Source organism: Spermophilus citellus (assembly GCF_964194105.1).
Source record: "Spermophilus citellus genome assembly, chromosome: 5".
Taxonomy (NCBI): Eukaryota; Metazoa; Chordata; class Mammalia; order Rodentia; family Sciuridae; genus Spermophilus; species Spermophilus citellus.
In genome coordinates, this window is record NC_138186.1 from 98,189,563 (window position 1) to 98,213,284 (window position 23,722).

At 38.2% G+C, this 23,722-nt stretch overlaps 1 protein-coding gene across 4 annotated transcripts in view; it reads right to left on the reverse strand.

The window, feature by feature from the left end:
* Positions 1 to 8,574: 8,574 nt before the first annotated feature.
* The window catches only part of GABRR1 (gamma-aminobutyric acid type A receptor subunit rho1), a gene marked incomplete at both ends in the record, with an annotated part of 40,727 nt that continues 25,579 nt past the window's right edge, over positions 8,575 to 23,722 (reverse strand). For all 4 annotated transcript variants that reach the window (XM_081295911.1, XM_081295910.1, XM_081295909.1 and 1 more), the window contains 6 exons: positions 8,575 to 8,868; positions 9,834 to 10,036; positions 11,251 to 11,403; positions 15,555 to 15,695; positions 18,472 to 18,554; positions 23,346 to 23,569. In XM_081295911.1, coding sequence (XP_081152037.1) covers positions 8,575 to 8,868; positions 9,834 to 10,036; positions 11,251 to 11,403; positions 15,555 to 15,695; positions 18,472 to 18,554; positions 23,346 to 23,569 — 1,098 coding nt within the window. The remainder of the gene's footprint in view (positions 8,869 to 9,833; positions 10,037 to 11,250; positions 11,404 to 15,554; positions 15,696 to 18,471; positions 18,555 to 23,345; positions 23,570 to 23,722) is intronic.

The window sequence follows — 23,722 nt, forward strand, 5'->3', positions numbered from 1 at the left end:
TTCATCTCCTGAAGAGATTCTGTTATTTTACTGCAAAACTCCTGTGCCTGCTCTCTTATATAATTCTTTAAGTCGTAGAACATTTTTACTAAATACATCCAGAACTCCTTCTCTGACATTTCTTCGATGGATTCTCTTATGGGAATAGCTTGGTTTGTTTGGAGCACTTTATTCCCTTGTTTTTTCATTTTGTTTGTGCGTCTTCCCATCTAGCCATGTGGTTCTGAGGCAGGATAGTTTCTACTCTGTCGATTTGAAGTGTCCCTGAAGGTTTCCAGAAACTCACAGATCTAGGCTCCGGTTTCAGCAGACTCTACCACACTGCAGGACCCAGAAGGCTCACCGACCGAGGGCGATGGATGAACTCCGGGAGAGAGTCTGCATTTTTAAAATAGCATTCTAGTCCTCTTATTTTTGCTTTTCAGGATAAATTAGATTTATCAGTTTAAAAAGGCTCTTATTTATTGGAGAATCACCAGGTTTAGATAAAGTCGCAAATGTACGATCTTTTTTTTAAAAATATCTTTATCTTTATTTATTTATTTTTATGTGGTGCTGAGGATCAAACCCAGGGCCTCATGCATGCAAGGCAAGTGCTCTACCACTGAGCCACAACCCCAGCTCCCACAAGTGTACAATCTTAAAAATGCCACAGCAACCATTCAATTCAGCATACCAGTCAAACTGTTGGGCATTATTATAGACTGAAGAAATTGTTTGCAGTTTATCTTGCAGTCATTGGGGGGTTGTGTTTAACTCACATTTGGCCCCAAAATGGAAAGTGTTCCCCCCTCCCCCTGCCTCCCCCTCCAGTAACCAGCTTTAAGATTTTCATCAAGAGTTTTTATTTAACTTCTTCCTTAACATCTCAGTCCATGTTTCTTAATATGCATTCTCCAGTCCATTATTATTAAATGAAAGGTTTCTGTACTTAAGGGTTGGAGTATCGAAACATGGAAGTCATGGAAAATGAAAAAGCTAGAAGCTTCTCCTTTTCTTCCTCCTGTTATACATAAAAAGTATCACATAAATTAGCCTCACTTTGGCATGGATTTGATTCTCAAGGAGACCCAGTTACCTTCATTCAGTTCTCATGGTCAAGACCTGTGTACCAGCCAGGCACCCTACAAATGCAAGTTATGTACAATAGCATCCAAGTTTCCAAAAACACGCTAAATTCACCAATATGTAAATTGTTTTTTAGGTAAATCAAAGGGCACTTATAAAATACTTTGGTCTCAAAAAGGGTAAAGATGTCCCCTTCCACCCAAAGGTACCAGCAAGAATTGAACAAAAATAGATTAAAAGTAAATTTAGGGGGCTGAGGTTGTGGCCTAGAATGTTGCCTAGAATGTTGCCTAGAACGTATGAGGCACTGGGTTCAATCCTCAGCACCACACAAAGAAATAAATAAAGGTATTGTGTCCATCTACAACAAAAATAGATTTTTTTTTTAAAAGTAAAATTTAAAATAAGGAATTAAAAAGTTGGAGCATCCACTTTTTTTTTAAAGTTTCTGACAATATTGAAGTGAAATAACCAGTGTACTTTAAAGTTTTTGATTGAGTATAGGATAATGTGCTTATTACTGCAGGTACTGAAATTTATCATATTTATAAATTTATCATATAAAAATAAAATTCAGTTGTAATATAGTTGTTCTTAACTTCAAAATGAAATATTTCTTGCTGTACATGGTTTATTGTGATAAATTGTGATTATATCCACATACAGTAGCAAGCTCCATAGTTGAAACTCATAAATTCATGTTCCTAGAGGTAGAATGCAGGTGCAGAACTGGATCATGTTAGGGAGTGCACTTCAAAACACTCATGATGTAAAAGCTGATGGGTTGAAAAAAAAAACTGGCCCTTTAGTGCATATAGTTTGAGAAGCATTGGTCTAGAATGTTATTTACTACATAATAGGTACCATACATTACTTGATGAATGAACAAGATGGTGCCACTGCTTGGTAAAAAATATTTCCTTGTATCAGTGCAATGTAATGTGTATGATTATTTGCTTGTCCAGTGGTCATCTATTATATGATAAGATGAATAAGCATTGGGTTAGGAGTCTTTTACTTACTAACCTTGTGATCTGCCTCCTGGTCAGCCGGTCTTTCTCAACTTCATTCAAGTTTGGATGAAACAGTGAATGTGAAAGTGCTTTTTGTAAAAGTGAATTTACAAATGTTAGCTTTTATTGTTCCTAACATTTTTTATTCTTCTCCATAAAATATGAATTATGAAAAACTAAAGAATACTGATTAGGAATACATAACACAGAAAGAGAATATAGTCATTAAGTAAAAGTTGGTTTGACTTAAATCCCAGTTCTCTCCTGGCTAACACTTCTCCACATTATTGTTATTTTCACATTGTATTACAACAAAATCCTGAAGTACCTTCTGAACTATCAGGTACAGACTACATTACTTTTAATATAGTTTTAGTCAAATACTTTGCAGTATTTTAATTTTTTAAAAATTATTAAAAGTGGGGCTGGGGCTGGGGCTTAAAGATAGAGTGCTCACCTGGCATGTGTGAGGCATTGGGTTCAATCCTCAGTGCCACATAAAAATAAAATAAAGGTATTGTGTCCACCTACAACTAAAAAATTTATTAAAGATTATAAAAATGAATATGGTCACATAATATCAGACAATAATATTAACCAAATCTTTCTACTCATACCAATAAAAGTTTAATAAGTACTATAGATGCCCACATATATGATGTTTTCTCCAAAATTATCCACTAGAAAAGAGGGAGATGCTTTATATTTCTTACCACATCATTTCAGAGCTCTCTTTCAATTACCTATCTTTGACAGCAAAGCATTGCCTGGAGGAAAAAAAAAAACAGTAGCATGGTAATTATCTCAATCAATGCTAGTCTTAGATGCTTTAAAGGTCACAAGAGAATTGCTAGAAAAGGTACTAAAGAGGGGCTGGGATTGTAGCTCAGTGGAAGAGCACTTGCCTAGCATGTGTGAGGCACTGGGTTCGATACTCAGCACCACATACAAATAGATGAAATAAACAAATAGATAAAATACAAGGTCCATCAACATTTAAAAAGTATTAAAAAAAAAGAAAAGGTAGTAAAGAAATTTAATATGACAGGGACACAAGGTTGGTTCAACATAAGGAAATCAATAAATGTAATTCATCACATCAATAGACTTAAAGACAAGAATCACATGATTATCTCAAAAGATGCAGAAAAACCATTTGACAAAATACAGCATCTATTCATGTTCAAAACACTAGAAAAGCTAGGGCTAGTAGGAACATACCTCAACATTGTACAAGCTATCTATGCTAACCCCAAAGCCAACATCATTCTAAATGGAGAAAAAATGAGAACATTACCTCTAAAAACTGGAACAAGACAGGGATACCCACTTTCATCACTTCTACTTAACATAGTCCTGAAAACTCTAGCCAGAGTAATTATACAGAAGAAAAAAATTTAAGTGATAAGAATAGGAAAAGAAGAACTCAACTATCCCTATTTGCCAAAGACATAATTCTATATTTAGAAGACTCAAAAAATTCCACTGGAAAACTTCTAGAACGAATAAATAAATTCACCAAAGTAGCAGAATATATTAGCGATTAATCAACTGAGTGAGAAATTAGGAACACTATCCCATTCACAATAGCCTGAAAAAAAATCTTTGGGAATCAATCTAACAAAAGAAGTGAAAGAATTCTTCAATGAAAACTACAGAACATTAAACAAAGAAATTGAAGAAGACCTTAGAGGACAGAAAGACCTCCCATGTTCTTGGATAAGCAGAATTAATATTGTCAAAATGCCCATATTCAGTATGTAAAAATGTGATGTGTAGCCGATGTGATTCTGCAATCTGTATTTGGGGTAAAAATGGGAGTTCATAACCCAATTGATTCTAAGCTATGAAATATGATTTGTCATGAGTTTTGTAATGTTGTGAACATCCAATAAAAAAAAATTAAAAAAAAAAATTTAAAAAAAAAAATGCCCATATTACCATGGGGCTGGGGTTGTGGCTCAGTGGTAGAGTGCTTGCCTCACACATGCGAGGCCCTGGGCTCAATCCTCAGCACCACGTAAAAATAAATTAATTAATTAAATAAAGATATTGTGTTCAACTACAATTTAAAAAAATGCCCATACTACCTAAAGTCTATAGAGATTTAATTAATCTTATTAAATCTATTAAAATTCCAATGACCTTCTTCATAGAAATAGAAAGAGCAGTCATGAAATTTATTTGAAAAATAAGAGGCCCAGAATAGCCAAAGCAATCCTCAGTGAGAAAAGTGAAGCTGGAGGCATCACAATATGACCTTAAATTATATTACAGAGCTATAGTAACAAAAATGGCATGGTATTGGCACCGAAACAGACATGAAGACCAATGGTACAGAATAGAAGACACAGATATAAACACACATAAATACAGTCATATTAGACAAAGGCGTCATTAACATACATTGGAGAAAAGATAGCATCTTCTGTAGCAGAATGAAATTGAACCCTTATCTCTCACCCTACACAAAACTCTGGTGGATAAAGGAACTAGGTATTAGACCAGAGATCCTGTACCTATTAGAAGAAAAAGTAGGCCCAACTCTTCATCATGTTGACTTAGGAACCAACTGCCTCAACAAGACTTCAAGAAGTAAAATCAGGAATCAGTAAATGGGATGGTATGAAACTAAAAAGCCTTTTTTAGAGCAAAGGAAACAATCAAGAATATGAAGAAAAGAACCCATAGAATGGGAGAAAATCTTTGCCACCTGCATCTGAGATAGAGCATTAATCTCCAGGACATATAAAGAACTCAAAAAACTTAACACCAAAAACCAAATAACCCAATCAATAAATGGCCAAAAGGACTGAATAGACACTCTATGGAAGAAGAAACATGAATGGTCAACAAATATATGAAGAAACGTTCAACATCTCTAGAAATTAGAGAAATACAAATTAAAATTACACTGAGATTTCATCTCACTTCAGTCAGAATGGTAATTATCAAAAATAAATGTTGGCAAGGATGTGGGGGGAAAGGTACACTCATACATTGCTGGTGAGACTGCAAATTGGAAAGCACTTTCCACTCTGGAAAGCAGCATGAAGATTCCTTAGAAAATTTGGAATGGAACCACCATTTGACCCAGCTATCCCACTCCTTGGTTTATACCTAAAGGACTTAAAATCAGCATACTACAGTAACACAGCCACATCAATGTTTTTGGCAGCTCAATTCACAATAGTTAAACTATAGAACCAACCTAGGTGCCCTTCAACAGATAAATGGATCAAGAAAATGTGGTACATATACATAATGGACTATTACTGAGCCTTTAAGAAGAATGAGTTTATGGCATTTGCCAGAAAAAGGGTGAACTGGAGACTATCATGCTAAGTGAAATAAGCCAATCCCCCCAAAACAAAGAATTTTCTCTTTGATATGCAAATACTGACTCACAATAAGGGGCGGGTGGATAGAAGTTCACTGGATTAGACAAAGAAGAACGAAGGGAAAGGAGAGGAATGGAAATAATAAAGACAGTAGAATGAATTGGACATAACTTTCATATGTTCATATATGAATATATGACCAGTGAAACTCCACATCACATACAAGCACAAAAATGAGAAGTTACATTCCATCTGTTTGATATGTCAAACACATTCTACTGTCATGTATAAATAAAAAAGAACAAATAAAAAAATTTTAAGAAAAGAAACAAAATATAAACAAATAAATAAATAAATTTAATATAAATTTAATCATTTATTCCTTACAATGGCTAGCATGGCTATCAGTGTAAACAAACTTTTAAAAAATAATACTGTATGTACTTGTGTTGTAAAAGTCAGGATAAATATCTATAAGATGTATTAGAGGGCTAGGAGTGTAGATCAGAGGTAGAACACTTGCCTAGTACATGAGTGAGGGAGTGAGGCCCTGGGTTCGGTTCTCAGTACCACACACCCTTACCCACACACAAAAGCATCAGATGACTGGGTGTGGTGGCATATGCCTGGGCATATGCCCAGTGGCTCAGGAGGCTGAGGCAGGAGGATCATGAGTTCAAAGCCAGCCTTAGCATAGTGATGCCCGTGGTAACTTAAGGAGACCCTGTCTCAAAATTAAAAAAAATAACAAAAGGGCTGGGGATGTGGCTCAGTGGTAAAGCACTCCTGAGTCAATTCTTGGATACCAAACAAAACAAAATAAAAGCGTCAGATGTATTACTGAGCAAACAGATAATTTCCACGAGCATGTTATTTTGTCCTCCTGCTCCCAAAAGTTATATGTTGAAGCCCTAACCTCTAATGTGTCTGGAAACAGGGACTTTAAAGGTGGGCCCTAATCTAATGTGACTAGAGAAAAGGAAATCAGGACACATGCAGGTACAGAGGAAAGACCTAACAAGGAGGTAGCCATTTGCAAGCCAGGAAGAAAGGCCTTTGAAGAAAACAGATCTGTTGACGCCTTGATCTTGGACTTCAGCCTCTAGAACTGTGAAAAAAAAATTTCTCTAAGTCACCCAGTTTGTAGAATTTTGTTATGGCAGTTTTAGCAGACTAAGAAATCATTCTATATGCTGGTTTAAACGTGGAGTATCCCGAACAAGGTACATGGAAAGTCAGATGGTCTGCCCTGGAAAACTTCTAGATGATTTGGTGGCCCTCCTGATGAGGAAGAAGACAGTGGCAAAGATGTCTGTGAAGGATTTGACTGAAATTATTTCATAAAATAAGAGTAGAAAAAGCAGTGTTTTAAAAATAATGTTGTTAAATATCAAATGTTAACGTTTTTTTCCTGGCGCTGGGGATGGAACCCAGAACCTAGGGCCTTGCTTATCGTAAGCAGGCATACCACCACTGAGCTACACTTCTAGCCCCCAAAGTTAACATTTAACAGTTTCATCTAGATTTAAGTTTACCATTTGAGTTTGCCAAAAATCTTCTGATGAACTTTTATTGAGGGGAATAGAGATTTTCTTATAATTAGGATATGTGCAAATAGATTTTTTTTTTCAAGTTAGAATAGGCCTACGGGGGAAAAAAATAACCATGATGCTATTTAGTGTCAATCGGTCAAATTAATTTAGAAATGAAAATGACAAAGGAAAGAATCACTTTTTAAAGTGAGTTTCAAATACGACAAGTGTTGTTTGGGTGGTGTTGGTTGGAGTTGATCTATACAGTTTATAGATACATAGCGTAAAGAATGCCTTTTGAATAAAACATAAAATGAACCCACTCCTTTATCCTATGTCCTGACATCAGTTTCTACTGGGTATCCTTCTGCCGGGTACAGAGGCTGCCTAACCTAAAATCTAAATGACAATTGTTTTGTGGTTCTTAGAAAATGTTGGTATCCTAGCTGGGCGTGGTGGTATATACCATAATCCCAACTACTCAGGAGGCTGAGGCAGGAGGATCACAAGTTTGAGTCCATCCTGGGCAAATCAGTGAGACTCTGTACCAAAATAAAAATTTTAAAGGCTGGGATATAGCTCAGGGGTAGAACACCCCTGGGTTCAATCCCTAGGACTAAAAACAAAAAAAGAAAATGCTGATATTCACTGAATGTAAGTGCAGACATCCAGGGATGTCTTCCCACTTCTTTTGATTTTTGGTGTTCTTTTCTCTTTAAGAAACCAGGTGAGTACTTCTCATTCTCATGAGTTATATGTAGTCCTGAATTTTGCATTTTCTTTAAATGCTGTTTATTTAGTCTCTTCCCAAGTTCCTCAGTGAAGATACCATGTTACTGAGCAGTCCTTCGTTTTGACTGAAAACCTGCCCCAAGGCTTGAAACAATGATTATGTAAAGGGAACAATTAAATACAAGTGAACACTTAAATACAAGTTTTCTAGCCTAGTTATCTCTATGACAAAATAGACAAAAGGCATGCATACATCCTCATCTTCAAAATTTCCCTATCAGAGATGTTTCCACCAGAAGCTATTAAGCTATTGCTCCAATCTAAAGAGCTTGTGAAGAGGCAAAGTCTTATGAAGTGCAACTTGTAAATAAACTGAACATTGAATATTATTGCCTTTTATTAAATACAAGGAGATGCATAAGAAATAGGTAATAGACTATAAACTGAAGCATGAGTTTCTGTTGAAGTAGGGATTTAGGTGCATGTGGGTTCCATGCAAGTGAACTGTAAGTGTTTTCCAATTCCAACTAGCCCAAAGAATATAATGACATTCATTCCAAGGAAAGCATTCAGGTGAACAAGCATCTGGGATCTAAAAGATGTTGAACTACAGTGTCCACCACACTGGTACTGTGCTTTTCAGGGAGACCAGGGTAACAAATAACATCAGTTGCTGTAGCACCTAATATGATGCTTTGTATACAATAGATGCTTAATAAATGCAAAAACTATCTTGCCAATGAAATTTTGGAAAGCTGGAGAAGGGATAGTGAAGATGGTACTGGGAATTTTTTAAAAAACCAAAATCTTAAATCTTTTTTCATCATACAGGTATTTCTGTAGTACATACCATGAAAAAAAATGTGAAATTTATAGAATTACAGGCATCTATGAAAAAATAGACCAGTATATTAAATTGAATAAAATATATGCTGCTGGAAAAATGATCCTGGAATATTTATCAATAGCGTGGGTGTTGATCTTCATGCTCACGTAGCTGCTTCTTGGACTTTTCCTTTGGGGAGAGCTCCTCTCTGAGGCCAGGGTCAGCTGCACCATCATCCTGTCGGGCTTCTCTCCATTCTCTGGCATGTAGTTGCCCAGGTCGTTCACTTCGCCATCACTGTAGCTGCCATCCAACATCACAGCCCGCGACTGCGGTAACCCACAGGCGCAGGGGAGCTGCAAACATAGCAAACACTCACTGGCTTTCGAGCTCAGTGTCATTGCTCGGAAGGAAGCCCTACCAATGCAACTGCATGATGATGTTGCATTTCTCCAGTTTCTTTTATTCCCAGTTTGGGGGAAAGGTGGGAAAACGACAGTGTTTTCACTATCAACAGTCTAAAAGAGCAGGTATTCATTTTTGTTGAATCAAAGTCTACAAATTGACGCTTAGGAAACAGTGCTGTGTCATGCAACAGACTATCAAGAAGGTTCACGATTAGAAAAATCACCCTGTTCTCTGTGAGATTATAAACATACTGAGCCTGTGGTTAAAAGTGTTTATAAAATCACATTATTATGTGCGTGTGCACGCACGTGAGTGGTGGAGGTAGGAATTGGAAAGACGTGGCAAATAGGTTGTGGAAATAGGTTAGTACTGTGTGGTAAGATTTTTCTGGAGGAGATAACTATCAATTTGCAGACTGGATGAAGAAAGGAAAGCCAGACTGGGAGGAAAGATAACCTGGGAAGGGGTATGGGACATGTATGAGGTCATATGTGAAGGAAAATTTCCCAAAATGGAGGAGCTTCATCCCTGGTGTGTTCTTTTATTCCTCCTCTGCATTCATAATTTGTTCCATGGTGTTAAATTGCCATTTATTTTTCTCCTGGGATTCTCTCATTAAACTCTGAGCAGCAGCAAGATTAAAGAAACCATGCCTTAGTTAAGTTGGCTTAGTGGCCCATGGTGAATGGTAGCTGCTAAAGAAAAGTTTCAGTGAATGAAAGATGTAGTCGAGTAAATGTTACACTGTTATGATACACATCAATTTGTTTGTTCTTTACTACGACCTTGTGAAGGAGGAGGGGGAAGGGGTATCACAACCCCATTTTACAAAGAAAGTCTGACTTACCCACAGTCCCACAGCCAGACCAGGCTCCACCCTGACCCAGCCCCATTATGTACATGGGAAAGTCACCTTCTCTCGCAGCTTCAATTTCCGTTCCTTGCGCTCCTGCACCGTGGTCAGGTAGTTGACCGCTGCATACTCCAGCACCGAGAGGAACACGAACACAAAGCTGACCCAGAGGTAGATATCCACCGCCTTGATGTAGGACACGCGGGGCATGGAGGCGTTCACGCCCGTGATGATGGTGGACATGGTCAGCACCGTCGTGATGCCTGAAGCAGACATTGAGAATGAAGCACATGGCTCATCTTCACCAAATACTGGATGGCTCTGTGCCTCTGCTTCTTTGTCCCTACTGCTCCCTCAGCCTACAAGGTCTCCATCCAGACCCTCTGTCTAGCAAACACCTACTCATCTTTCAAGATTTAGCTTTTATGGAAGTTTTCTTTTCCCTCATCCCCACCTTTTCTCTCCTCTGTGTACCTTACAGGTTCATCTTAGCCCAGGATCACTTTATCCTTTTGCAAAGAATCCCAGACATTTTGGCATTGAGACATTTCTTTCAATTCAATTATTAAAAAGAAATTGCCTACTTAAGCAGGTATGTACATATGCTTCTTGTAAGTACCGCTCAATCTAGGCAATGAAAGTGCATGGGATTTATTTTAATATTTTTGTCCTTGCTGCTATTGTAGAAACCTATGGTCCTGAACCTGCCTTATCAGCTATTAGGCATCTCTGGCAGCCCCTTTTACACTGGACCTGGCTGCCCACTTGAGAATCTAGAAGTCAATTTTATGAAGTATGATGTTGTTAACTTCATTTATAGGAGACACATTTAAAAGCTGGAATGTATATTTGTTTAACACAATAACAGTTTTAGCTACCCAACAACCATTAGAGGACAGGGCATCTGTCTGTGGAAATTTGCCCAGGATTTCAAATTAAGCTCAGAACATTTGCTTGGCAAACATCAAATCACAGGGGATTGGGGTCATCCTAGAGGCCATCTCCAATCCATTTTCACTAAAACCTGGTGGGTCACACTGTCCCTAGCAGCCCCTGCACTGTCTGCACAGTGGTGGTGTGTGTGTGGTTAAATGGGTCCAGTATTTACTTGCCATCCATGGAATGCTTATGGAGGGGGGATTTCTAGCCTGGAGAATATACAAGCTGGGATAGCTTGTTAAAAATGCAGGTTCCTTGTCCTTGTTCAGAGAGTCAGATTCTTTCAATAAGATAATATTCAAAAGTTCATTTTAAACCACTTCCCTCAGAGATTCGGTCACAAAGATCCCTTAGGCCACCTTTTGAAAAAAACTTCTTGCTATGTAGAGTCTTAATTATGAAACTTTGCCTGTGAATTAATACCTTGAAGTATTTTCAAGCACCCAAAGGAGTATAGGACCAATTTGAAAAGAATGATTTTATCTGGAATAACTTGAATTTTCAGATGCTTAAAATGTGCAGTTGAGATGTTCCTTACCTAAGGGGACTCTGGCAGGCACCGCTCTACGGTCAATCCAGAAGGACACCCAGGACAGCATGACCATCAGGGTGGCAGGGAAATAGGTTTGGAGCAGGAAGAAGAAGATGTGACGACGCAAAGTGAAATTAATGTATAGACGATTGTACCAGCCTGAGAGACATAAGGAAGAAAAGAGCACACGTCATAGCTACTCGGCAACATCAAAAAAGATTTTTTTGGGGGGTAGCTGTGTTCCTTTTTATTCCTTTTCTAAAATTGGTGCATTATAATTATATATAATAGTGAGATTCATTTTTATGTATTTGTACATGCACACATGTAACAATATAATTTGGACTATTTCATTCCCCAGTACCTCCCCCTTCCCTTCTGCCCGCCATTTCTTCTACTGGTCTCCCTTCTTTCATGAGATTCCCCACACCTATACATACACCCCTCCCTTTTTTTCTTACTAGCTTCTACATGTCAGAAAAACATACTTGATTTTCCGAGTTTTGCTTATTTTGCTTAACATAATGGTCTCAAGTTCCATCCATTTTTCCTGCAAATGATATAATTTCATTCTTCTTTATGATTGAATAAAACTCCATTGTATATACATACTGGGTTTTCTTCATCCATTCATTCACTGACAGATACCAAGGCTAGTTCTGTAATTTGGTCTTATGCTGCTAAAGACGTTGAACATTTGTTTTCATATATTTGACCATTTGTATTTCTTCTTTTGGGAAGTGTCTGCTTAATTCATTTACCCATTTATTGATTGGGTTATGCATGTATTGCTATAGCATGCTGACTTTATCTTTTGTTTTAGAATATTTTAATCACATAAAACAAGATATATTTCATATAGCTATTACTCCACAATCTCTAATCCCATTAAACATTTCAGGTCAGAGAAACTGCCAAATTGTTTTTCAAAGAGGCTGCACAATTTTATATATTAACCAGCAGTGTGAGAGCTCTGTTCCCACATCCTCATCAGCATTTCTTATCTGTTGTTTTGACTATAACTATCCTCCTAGGAATTAAGCAGTATATCTTGGAGACTTTGATTTGCATTTCCCTGGTGATTAATGATGTTGAACATCTTTTCACATCCTTATTATCAATTTGTACATTTTCTCTGGAGAGATGGCTGCTAATACCCTTTGATAAAAATTTTTCCCACATTTTTATTGGTGCATTGTAGTTGTTCATAACGGTGGGATTTGTTGTTACTTATTCATAGATGCACATAATTTAACAACATAATTTGGCCAATGTCATTCTCTAGTATTTCCCTTTTTCCTCCTTTTCTCCTTCTCCCTTTATTCTATTGATCTCCCTTAGATTTTCATGAGATCCCAGCCCTCCCATCTTTCTTTTCTTTTTTCTTCTCAAGCTTCCACATATGAGAGAAAACATACAACCCCTGACTTTCTGAGTTTGACTTATGTTGCTTAACATAATGGTCTCTAGTTCCATCCATTTTCCTGCAAATAATATAATTTCACTTTTCCTTATGATTGAATAAAACTTCATTGTGTATATATACCATGTTTTCTTTATCCATTCATTCGTTGATGGACATCTAGGCTGGTTCTATAGTTTGGCTATTGTGAAGTGAAACGTGCTGCTATAAACATGGGTATGCAAGTGTTACTATAGTATGATAACTTTAATTCTTTAGAATAAATACCAAGGAGTGCTATAGCTGGGTCATATGGTGGTTCCATTCCTAGTATGTTGATAAACCTCCATACTGATATCTGTAGTGGTTGCACTAATTTACAACCCTACCAACAGTGTAAAAGTATTCCTTTTTTTCCACATATTTTCCAACATTTATTATTGTTTATATTCTTGATGGCTGCCATTCTAACTGGAGATGTAGTTTTGATTTGCATTTCTATCGTTGCTAATGATGTTGAAGAATTTTTCATGGATTTGTTGGCCATTTGCACTTTTTCTTTAGAGAAGTGTCTATCTAGTTATTTGCTCATTTTAAAAATTGGGTTATTTGGGCTTTTGGTGATAATTTTTTTTGAGTTTTTTATATACTCTGGATATTAATCCTCTGTCCAAAGAGTAGCTAGCAAAGATTTTCTCCCACTTTGAGGTTCTCTCTTCACATTCTGAATTGTTTCCTTTGCTGTGCAGAAGCTTTTTAATTTGATGCCATCCCATTTATTAATTCTCAGTATTCATAAAATAAATTTTATTTAGGGAAACATAAATGACTTTGGTATTCCTCTGGAACCCTATCATCCCTTTACAAGGTGGAAGTACACAAAATCAGGGAACAGAGGATTATGTAGTAATTCATATCATCTGAATCCATGTCAAGAAATCTTTGGACTTCATCCTAAATGCAAAGAGGTCTTCTTAAGAAGGTCATATAAAGGCTGGGGTTGTGGGTCAGTAGTACAGTGCTTTCCTAGCACATGTGATGCACTGGGCTCGATTCTCAGCACCACATAAAAAAATAAAGATTTGTGTCTATCTATAACTAAAGATATTTAAAAAAAAAAAAAGAAGAAGAAGAAGGTCACGGGGCTGGGGATGTAGCTCAAGCGGTAGCATGCTGGCCTGCCATGCGTGCGGCCAGGGTTCGATCTTCAGCACCACATACAAACAAAGATGTTGTGCCCGCCGAAAACTAAAAAATAAATATTAAAATTATAAAAAAAAGAAGGTCACATATAAGCTTTTCTTACTCAAAATATGGTATAGGGCCCAGCACCAGCAGCCTCACCATCAACTGGGAGCTTGTTAGAAATTCAGACTCTTAAACCACAGCCCAGATCTACTAAAGCAGAATCTCTACTTAACCACACTCCCTGCATGATTCACATGCATTACGAATTTTTGAGAAACACTGATTTAAATAACCCCCTTTGCATTTCTTTATGAGGAAATGTGTTTTAAGATGAGATAAAGCTAAACACAATATTGTATTTAGGAACAGAGTGCACAATCCTTGGTCCAGCTATGCTTTACTTTGCTTTTGTGTTCTTTACAAGGAAAAAGTATGCAAGGAGGAGGTGAAGGGAATGGAAGGGTGATAGAATGAAAGGGAAAGGCAGGATGAGCATGACATGCCCAGGACTTGGTAGGATTAACTTAGAATTTAGCATCCTGGGTAACTGTGATTCAAGGAATGTGCCTCTTGGCCCCAGTAAGTTATTGTGGAAGAACTGTCAGAAGGCTGAGAGTCAAAAGAACAGTTCCCATCCCCTCCCATGAAATTGGGCTTGTGGGTGATGGATATGGAAGATATGCTTAAAGGATTTTGAATGTCTTCACCATAAAGGACTGGTAAATGTTTCAGGAGATAGATATGTTTGCCCTGATTTAAGCATTACTCAATGTATACATGTATTGAAACATAACATGGTAACCCACAAATATGTACAATTTTATGCTTTATGTATCAGTTAAAATAAATTTAAATGAGAGAGAGAGAGAGAGAGAGAGAGAGAGAGAGAGAGAGAGAGAGAGAGAGAGAAACACTACACTGGAATTAACTGGTTCTCTTGTTTGCAGATTAGAGAGAACACTTAAAAGGCCACACTTCCCCATACAGCCAATAATCATGCAAGGTTTTAGCAATATAGACTGCATAAAAATTTGAGCAAAACCATCCTGAAAGGTGATTTTGGTCAAAAGACAGGCAAAGGATGGAGAGTTGACCTCAGCTGATCCAGCAATACAGGCTGGCAGCCCAGAGGAAGGCCACAGAACATGCCCTCAGGAAGCAATGAGGGGGCAGACCTGTTTGCCTGAACTCCAAAAACAATGACCAGGCCCATAGGGGAATGACCAGAGGTTCCTGCACTGCAGTTCAGAAGAAGATCATCCAGAAGAAACATGTAAGCCATGTAGCAAGAGGGGATTGGCCAAGAGTGGAGCATCACATGGGGACTGACTGGAGCAGGGAGAATGTGAATGGAAATCAGGGCAAAGCGAACTTCTTTCTTGCTGTATAGGAGAATTCTGGTGAGTATATTGGGGGTGATATGCCATCTACTAATCTGGCAATGTGAAAGTCTCAAATAAAACTACTTACATGTTTGAGTCCTTAATAGTATTTTCAAGGTTATCACTTTTGGTGCATTGGTGGTATTAAAAAAAAAATCACCTCCACCCAATGCCTGACACCCACTAAACTTCACTTAGGACTGTCATCTTTAGTTTCAAATGCAAGTGAAACAGGCTCTGCTTACTTGACAAGCAAGTCACACCTTTTCTGAAATAAAAAATGAACCACCACAGCCAAACCAAAGCCTCCCCACACTCAGCCCCCACCCCATGCTCACCTGTGCTGCTGTAGAAGGCTAGTTTAGTGGTGGTGTGGAATTCTTGAATGAGGAACTGGGAGAGTGAGATCCGCTCATCTGTCTTTAAGGAGTCATTGCCCTTTTTCCAGTAGAGCATGAGGTCATCTTCTGTATAGGCATCTGAAAAGATGGGAGCCAGCATCAGGCAGGAGGTATGGCAAGGCAGGTCTGCCTACCAGGCTACATGGAAACTGTGTCCTGATCTCCCACACAAATCTCTAGGATTGTGCTAAGATAATTTGAATAAACAAACTGCAGTATAAACAATGCAAAAAAAGGCAAAAAGACAAATATAATTCTCTCTAGCCTTCCAAAAGTCTTCAGAGAAAAATACTCAAGCTTAAGGCCTCCTGATTCCTGCAGAAGGGCTCACACCAACAACCCAGCCTACCCTTATAAGATTAAACCAAAAGAAATTGCTATTTTGTGGTCAGAAATGGCTAAATACTGGCATATTTTCACATGGTTCAGCCTCATAAGCCAGGAGTGCTGATCCTTTCCTTCTTATCCTTGTTTTGGGGGGTGGGGGGAGGCTGGTACTGGGGACTGAATCCAAGGATGCTTTATTGCTGATGCTTTATTTCATCCTCAGTCTTTTTTATTTTTTGTTTTGAGACAGGGCACACTAAATTTCTAAGGCTGGCCTTGAACTTGAGATCCTCCTGCCTTAGCCTCCAGAGTCACTGGGATTACAGGTATGTACCACTGCACCCAGCCCTATGTGTAAACCATTCTTGCTGGGTCTCCCGACACCATTTTAGTCCCATTTTCTAACCCTTGATCTGTGATCATAGATTTCTTGTGTTCGCTTAGCTTGACTCTAGTAGACAGTCATTCAATCAGACACTAATCTGTGAAGGTATTTTATGGATGTGGCTAGTATCTACCACCAGTGGATTTTAAGTAAAGAAGATTATCCTAGATAATCTGGGTGGGTCTGATCTAGTTATGTGAAAGGCCTTAAGAGTATAACTGAGGTTTTCTGAAAGAAGAACTTTGACCTGGACTGTGGCATCTGCTCCTGCTAAGAGTTCCCAACTTTCCCTGCAGACCTGGGAGAACAGAGGAGCCCCTATAATCCTTCGAGCCAATTCCTCACAATGCATCTCTTACCATATGTAATGGATTGGTTCTGTTTCTCTGGCAGGACCCTGACTGCTACAACCTTGAAGAAGCTACATTTACAGACGGAGGCAGAAGCTGCCTAGTATAGTGAGGGTAGGGGAAGCTCTGGAGCCAGCAAACTTGATATTTCAGCCCAGCTTTGCCATTCATCTCTGTGTCCAAGGCACAGGCCTTGTGCCATGAATGATGGAGATAACATTCTTGTAGGGATTTTGTGATGGTTAAATGACAGCACAGAGATAAAGACACTGTGCACTTAGTAGCCACTAAAGGCTACTAAGGCCTCGCCCTTTTCCCACATTCAGTGCCTAACAGAGGGTCCATTTGTCCCAGCTATGTGTGGTGTCAACATCCCCACACTCCCAGGTTTCAGTTAATTACAGTCAGGAGCCACTTGATCCAACACCATAAGCCCAGATTTGGCTTACAAAGGGGCCCAAGATCAAAACAAGGCCACACTAGGACTTGGATGCTGCAGGGATTGCCAGTGTTCAGGAGGAGTGTGCAAAGTGGAGTGATGGAGGAATCCAGACTATGCCCATCAGAAGGAGTGCTGTGGCAGAGAGAACAGAGCGGGAGAGTAGAGAGCAAGGCGTGTGGTGGCTAGCTTGGCTATCCTGCCTCAGCCTGGCTCTTCCCGGTGCCTGATTTGGGTGGTTGTTTTATTGTGGTAAAACAAGAATAACATAAAATCCTCTTAACCATTTTTAAGTATACAGGTTAGTGACATTAAATATATTTATAACGTTGTGAAATCATCACCACTCAAACAGTTTCTCATCTTAAACTGAAACACTGCACCCATTAAACAATAGCTCTTTGTTTTCTCTCTCCCCCAAGATCCTCACAGTCACTATTCTACCTTCTATCTTTATTATTTTGACTACTCTAAGTACTCATAAAAGTATAATTGTACAGCATTTATCTCTTTGTGATGGACTTTTTCTTATTTAGTACGATATCCTCAAGTTCGGTACATGTTGTAGCATGTCTCAGAATTTCCTTGATTTGTAATGCTGAATAATATTTCATTGCATGTATACAGCACATTTTCCTTGTCCATTCACCTATCACTGGACACATGGGTTGCTTCTACATTTTAGCTATTGTAAATAATACCTTTTCAAGGCTTTGCTTGCATTTTTTGGGTATATGCTGAGAAGTGGAATTGCTGGAACCTATGGTTATTTTATTTTTGATATTTTGAGGAATTGCTGAATTGTTCTCCACAGTAAGTTGCACCATTTTACATTCCTATCCCCAATGCACAAGGGTTCCAATTGCTTCACATCTTCACCAACACTTTTTTGTTGTTGTTTTTTTGATAGTGACCATCCTAATAACTGCAAATGGGTCACTCACTGTACTGATTTGCATTCTCTAATCATTAGCCACGTTGAGCATCTTTTCATGTACTTCTTTTTTAAAAAAATTATTTTTTAGTTATAGTTGGACACAATACCTTTCATATATATATATATATATATATATATATATATATATATATTTTTTTTTTTTTTTTTTTTTTTTTTTTTTAATGTGGTGCTGAGGATTGAACCCAGAGGCTTGAGCATACTAGGCAAGTGCTCTACCGCTGAGCCATGACCCCAGCTTCTTCATGTGCTCCTTTGTAAAATTACTCTGGACTCAGCTTCAATCTAAAAAATCACTTTAAAAGCATAGCCATGAATGAGGAGCACATACTGTTCCTGCTACTCTTTAGAATTACTTTAGGAGCTGTGTGCCGACGCCCGGGAACAAGTCTACTCACAGCTTTCAATTTCAAGCGAGCACGTTTGTGTGTCCAGGGGAAATCGGCTGAAGTCCATGTTGCACATTGCAGTCACTGTAACCCTAGAAACAAAAGACAAACACCCAGTTTTCAGAGCTTGCAAAAGACAAGTGCAAAATGACAAAGCAAACAGAAAAGGTCTTTGCTTCCTTGCAGTATGATAACTGCCTCTTATAATTCATAAGCAAAGTGTTGGGATTTAGATAAGAAGCTTATGAATGACACCTCTGGAAAACTCTTAGGTATTTATGTCTAATCTTAAGAGCAGTGTGAGGCACATAGAATGTCTCTAACTGCTAGCACATTCAAGCATTTTAAAGAAGCAATGGTCTCAATCAAATAGCCATGTGAAATAAAAACTCATTCAATATGATCTCTTAAAACAAGCTTTAGGAGCATATATTATTTCTCATGTTTTAGATAAATTCAAGTTCTTCTGTTCTTTTATTGATTGTCTTGATGTTCAACATTGTTTACAATGTTATGTATACTTAACTCCAGTTGCCAAATTTGGCATTTAAAAAAATATACTAATATTTTTATATTGATAATAGTGTTTATAATTCTATGGCAATCATAGTGACAGAAAAACACTGAGAGAATTGTTATATTAATATGAACACATTAGCTGGCATTGAATGGTTCTGTTCCAGAGTTTACACAGCAAAAGTGGCTTCTGCATCAAAGAACAAACAAATATAGGTCATTAGTCATAGATGAAAATCTCCTAGTCAGTGGGAAATTTCATGGCAGGATACAATACTGGTTGTTGGCTCATGCTGGATGTACCATTTTTCCTCCAACCATACAAAATCTGCTCTGCATAAATTGTGGAAATGATTTGGATAATATATAGCTAAAAAGAAAGAAGTACTATACATTTGAAATTTAAATAGAAATTTCAAGGAAGAGTATTCAAGAAATGCAATTATCCAGATATTTGCCTTATTTCCACCCCACTCCTTTATATATGGAATGGCTGTGTTCTACAAGGTATTTGGGATCATGAGCAGCTAGGTAGTCTCATGACCCCTGGAAATTCTAATAAACAGGGTATATTAGAATATTGACGGGAGCGAGGATTCAGGCAGCAGTTGCCGGGGACACCTAATGGGTGGGCTTCCATTTCTGTGGTTCCGTCATCAGCATAACTATGCCTAATGGCATCAGTAGTGAGGAAGAAATAGGAAGTTTGGGGATACTTGGAGCTAACTTTAAGAACTTAAAATATCAGATGCAGGATTTTTTTTTTTTTTTTTTTTTTTTTTTGGTTATGAACAAGAGGACTGAATATCTCCTGTCTTTTTACTAGCCAGTACAGAAGCAGATCTTTTTAGAATCACAAACATCATCAGACTGGCCCCTCCTGGCTTGATGCTTTTCCATTCAAAACCTTACATCACACAAGCATTTGTGGTGTAATCAAAACCCATGTTTATCTTTGTTTCTCCAAGTCTTTTTAATTAGTTCATGGAAAGGGATCTTCCCTTGCCCTGGATGGAATGGGTAGAAACTTAGCAGGTCCTATTTTGTTTATTTGTTTGTTCTCTGCTCAGTTTCACCTGATAGTCAAAACTCTTTTGGGTCACAAATTATGTCTCAATTCAGAAATAAAGCATTTTAGTCTGAGATCTTATTAATCAATGCTTCAAACTTCATTCAAATTAAGATTTCTGCTCCTCAATGAAGATACAAGGCTGGCATTTGAGTGGTTGGTTTCTACCCATGTCTAGTGAGAGAAGAGCAAGAGGGCAGGATGGGTCTCAGGCTGAGTGGCTTCATGGCTCTAAGGACCTGCTATCTGGTGGAAGCCACTCTGATCATTTGGTTCCGTGCCTGTCCTGTGGCCATTAGCCTTCAATCACACTAAGGACAGTGGTTTTCTACCATTCTCAGTAATTTAAGCCTTAATCTTTTTTTTCCATTTAAATCAAGAAAACCCATGATTTTATTTGTAATGAGAAATCAAATATTCTGCTTTCAGGCACAGAGATGGAAAGAACGTGTTTCTGCTGGTAAGGCTGATTGAGGTTTCCTGAACACACAGGAGGTTTTCCATTCTGTTTCCTTTGTTCTGCTTCCTGTGGTCACAATCAGCGGTGTGCTGGACTAGCTGTCTATAAGCTCTTGAGAGCTGATTGTTAGATTTTCAGAAAGTTTGTGAGCCATTTGTTAAACACAGCTATTAATAAAAATTAAAATTAAGTAAGTTCCTGTTATGGTTTGAATATATGTGTACCTCTGAAATTCTTGTAATGGAATTTAAATACCAACATGATAGTTTTAAGAGGTGAGGCTGTTGGCAGTGGGTCAAAAGGCTTTGCCCCCATTGATGTGATTAGAGCCCTTAAAGAAAGGAATTGAAAGGAGCTAGCCTTTTCTTGCCCATGTACCCTCCCATCATGTGAGTACACAGCAAAAAGTCACTGTATGAGGAACAGGCCGTTACTAGGCACCAAATCTCCTGACCCTTGACCTTAGATTCCCAACTCTAGAACTATGAGAAAATAAATGTCTGTACTTTATAAATTACCTGAACTGAGGTATTTTGTCATGGTGGCACAAATAAATTAAGCCAGTTACACTAAAAACAAAAATAAAAAATATTCAAAACTCACTCCTACTTATGTTATTACATTTTACTATTATCTGTGCTCCTAAAGTTCTTTATGCCTGTGTATGTGTCTGTGTGGTGGAAATACTGCCAAGTGGTGTGCTGCCTGCTTGTGTCCCCAGCTCCCCATTCAGCAACAACAGGTTGGAAGCTTGAAATCATCCATGATGGGAGTATTTGCAGAAATTGAGGCTTCATTTATTGTTTTGTTGTTTATTTAGACTGAAAAAGTAGATTAAACTAAAAGTGTTTTGTGTCCAATGCTATTCATTTTTTAATAGTACAACATATTAAGGACATATTCTTCCAACATTTGAAAACTATTATCTAGTTTAGCTAGGAGGTTGCTTATTTATTGATGAGTGAGTAAAGTTCCTGCTTAGTTCTTCATAGTTTCACTTTGTCTCACTAATGTAGCAAAAATATCACCAACATTCATCAACATTCATTCATCTACACTAATTTGACAGTTATATAAGGGATCAGGTATTTACAAACACTTATTCATTGCTGACTCTGTAGAATGATTATTGGTGGTTGAATTATAAAAAACTGACGAAAGTTTTAACAAGAAAAAAATAAGAAATAATGCTCAAGTTATATATACACAAAACTTACAAAAATAGTATAAAGTTTTATTTAATTTTATAAATCATGTGCTATACATACTTTCTAACAGTAATGTTCATAATAAACTTACATAATGCATGTCTGCATACTATGTCTCAAGACAAGTAGTCATTAGCACACCAATGGTTGTATGTGATTTGGTCTAGTTTTCTGCAGCCCTGGTGTATTGTGAAATTGTATTTTTGGTGGATTTTGAACCTTAAGATACCTTCACAACCCTTCAAAAATGAATATTGCAAGGAGAACCTGAGCAATGTGGCTTGGGAAAGAGTTGTCTGTCCTTGATCCCTCAAGTACTTCCTATAAGAAATGGCATTTTAAGCTTTGGAGATGAAAATTCCATAACCCCACTCTCAGTTTGGAACCTAATTGCTTAGATTCCAAGTCAAGATGAGTATTACAAATATTGCTTTTGAACATGGGGCAGAAATTTAGCATTGACATTTCTGGCTCTAACTTGTTGTCACTTAATGGGGAGCTGGAGAGAAAAGTGCTCCACTCTGCAGAGTGTGCCGGGCATGCCTGTAATCCCCACTACTCAGGAGGCTGAGGTAGGGGGATGGCAAGTTTGAGGCCAGCCTCAGTAATTTAGTGAGAAACTGTCTCAAAATTTAAATAAATAAATAAATAAAGGGCTGGGGATATAGCTCATGGTAGAATGCCCCTCTACCAACCTGTAAATCTGTGTGTGTGTGTGTGTGTGTGTGTGTGTGTGTGTGTTTCTTAGATAATAGAATGTGGATTCATCTTTACCATTAATCAACATGTGAACCAAAGCAAAGTTCACAAACTTGAACTGTACCATCTGCAGAGTAAATTACGGAGAACTCAACCACAGCCAATAACCATGTCCCTCTCCATGTCCACCTCCTGGGGAGGTGAGCACCAGGACAGAAGCGGAGGCTGTGTGCTGTGTTTAGGAAAACCTTCCACAGGTCAGTGCTCCATGAGCAATTAAAAACTTCTAAGGCATTTGAGCTCATGAGAAGAAAAAATTTTATTCATTAATTTGTAAAAGTTGTAAAAGTGATATATTCAAAATGTCATTGAATGTCACAAAGTAGCCCAGAAACCCATAGTTTCTCAAAACAGAAAATATGTTTGTGGCCTGCAGGTGGAACAAAAGAATTTTATTTTTTTAAACGAGGTTCTAAAATTTACCCCCCAATGGGAATCAAACAGATCAGAGGAGGCAAGACTTGGAGAACACATTATCTATTTCTCTGACTCCCACTTGAGGAGTAAGCATTTCATTAAAGTAAACTTTTTTGTTTTTTCTTTTTTTGCAGTGCTGGGGATTGAACAAGGCCATGTGTGTGAGGCAAGCACTCTACCAACTGAGCTATATTCCCAGCAGTCACCTCAAGTAAACTTTTGAAACTTAAAATATAACATTCAAGATGCAGCATAAGCCACAACTGACCAGCTTGAGAAATTTCCCCAAATGTATGTTCAAAATTCCATAAAATTTCTACTCATGTGTCAAGTTAGGTTTCCTTGATGTTGATAAGTTTGGCAGCTATGGAAAAGTTAGAAGTTATTCAGAGCCCAAAAGCAAAATTACTGATGCACAATCCACGCTTGTCCAGTGAGCTACCTGTCTTCCTACCTGAGGCTGTAGAGCACCTTGCCATCCGGCTGGACCCGCAGCATGACATTGTCTGTGGTGGTATCGTGGATGAAGGAGCGCTTGGAGTGCACGAAAAACATATCCGGGACCCAGATCTTCTTCACCAGCCGGCCATCAAATGTCATGCTGAGGTTATTGGTGCTCGGAAAAGACAGCCTCTCATCCTTCCAGTAGTGCCTCAGGTAGAGGGTCATCGTAAAGTCCTGCGGGCAAAGAGAGAAAATCCAGACACACACCCACCTGCTGGAATGTCAGCAGGAGATTCTGTACCCCTGGGGAGCAGTCACCTTGCTGGGGAATGAAACTGAGCCAGGTGAGGTCTTGCTTTTGCTACAGCAGGAGAACACTTTCAGGGA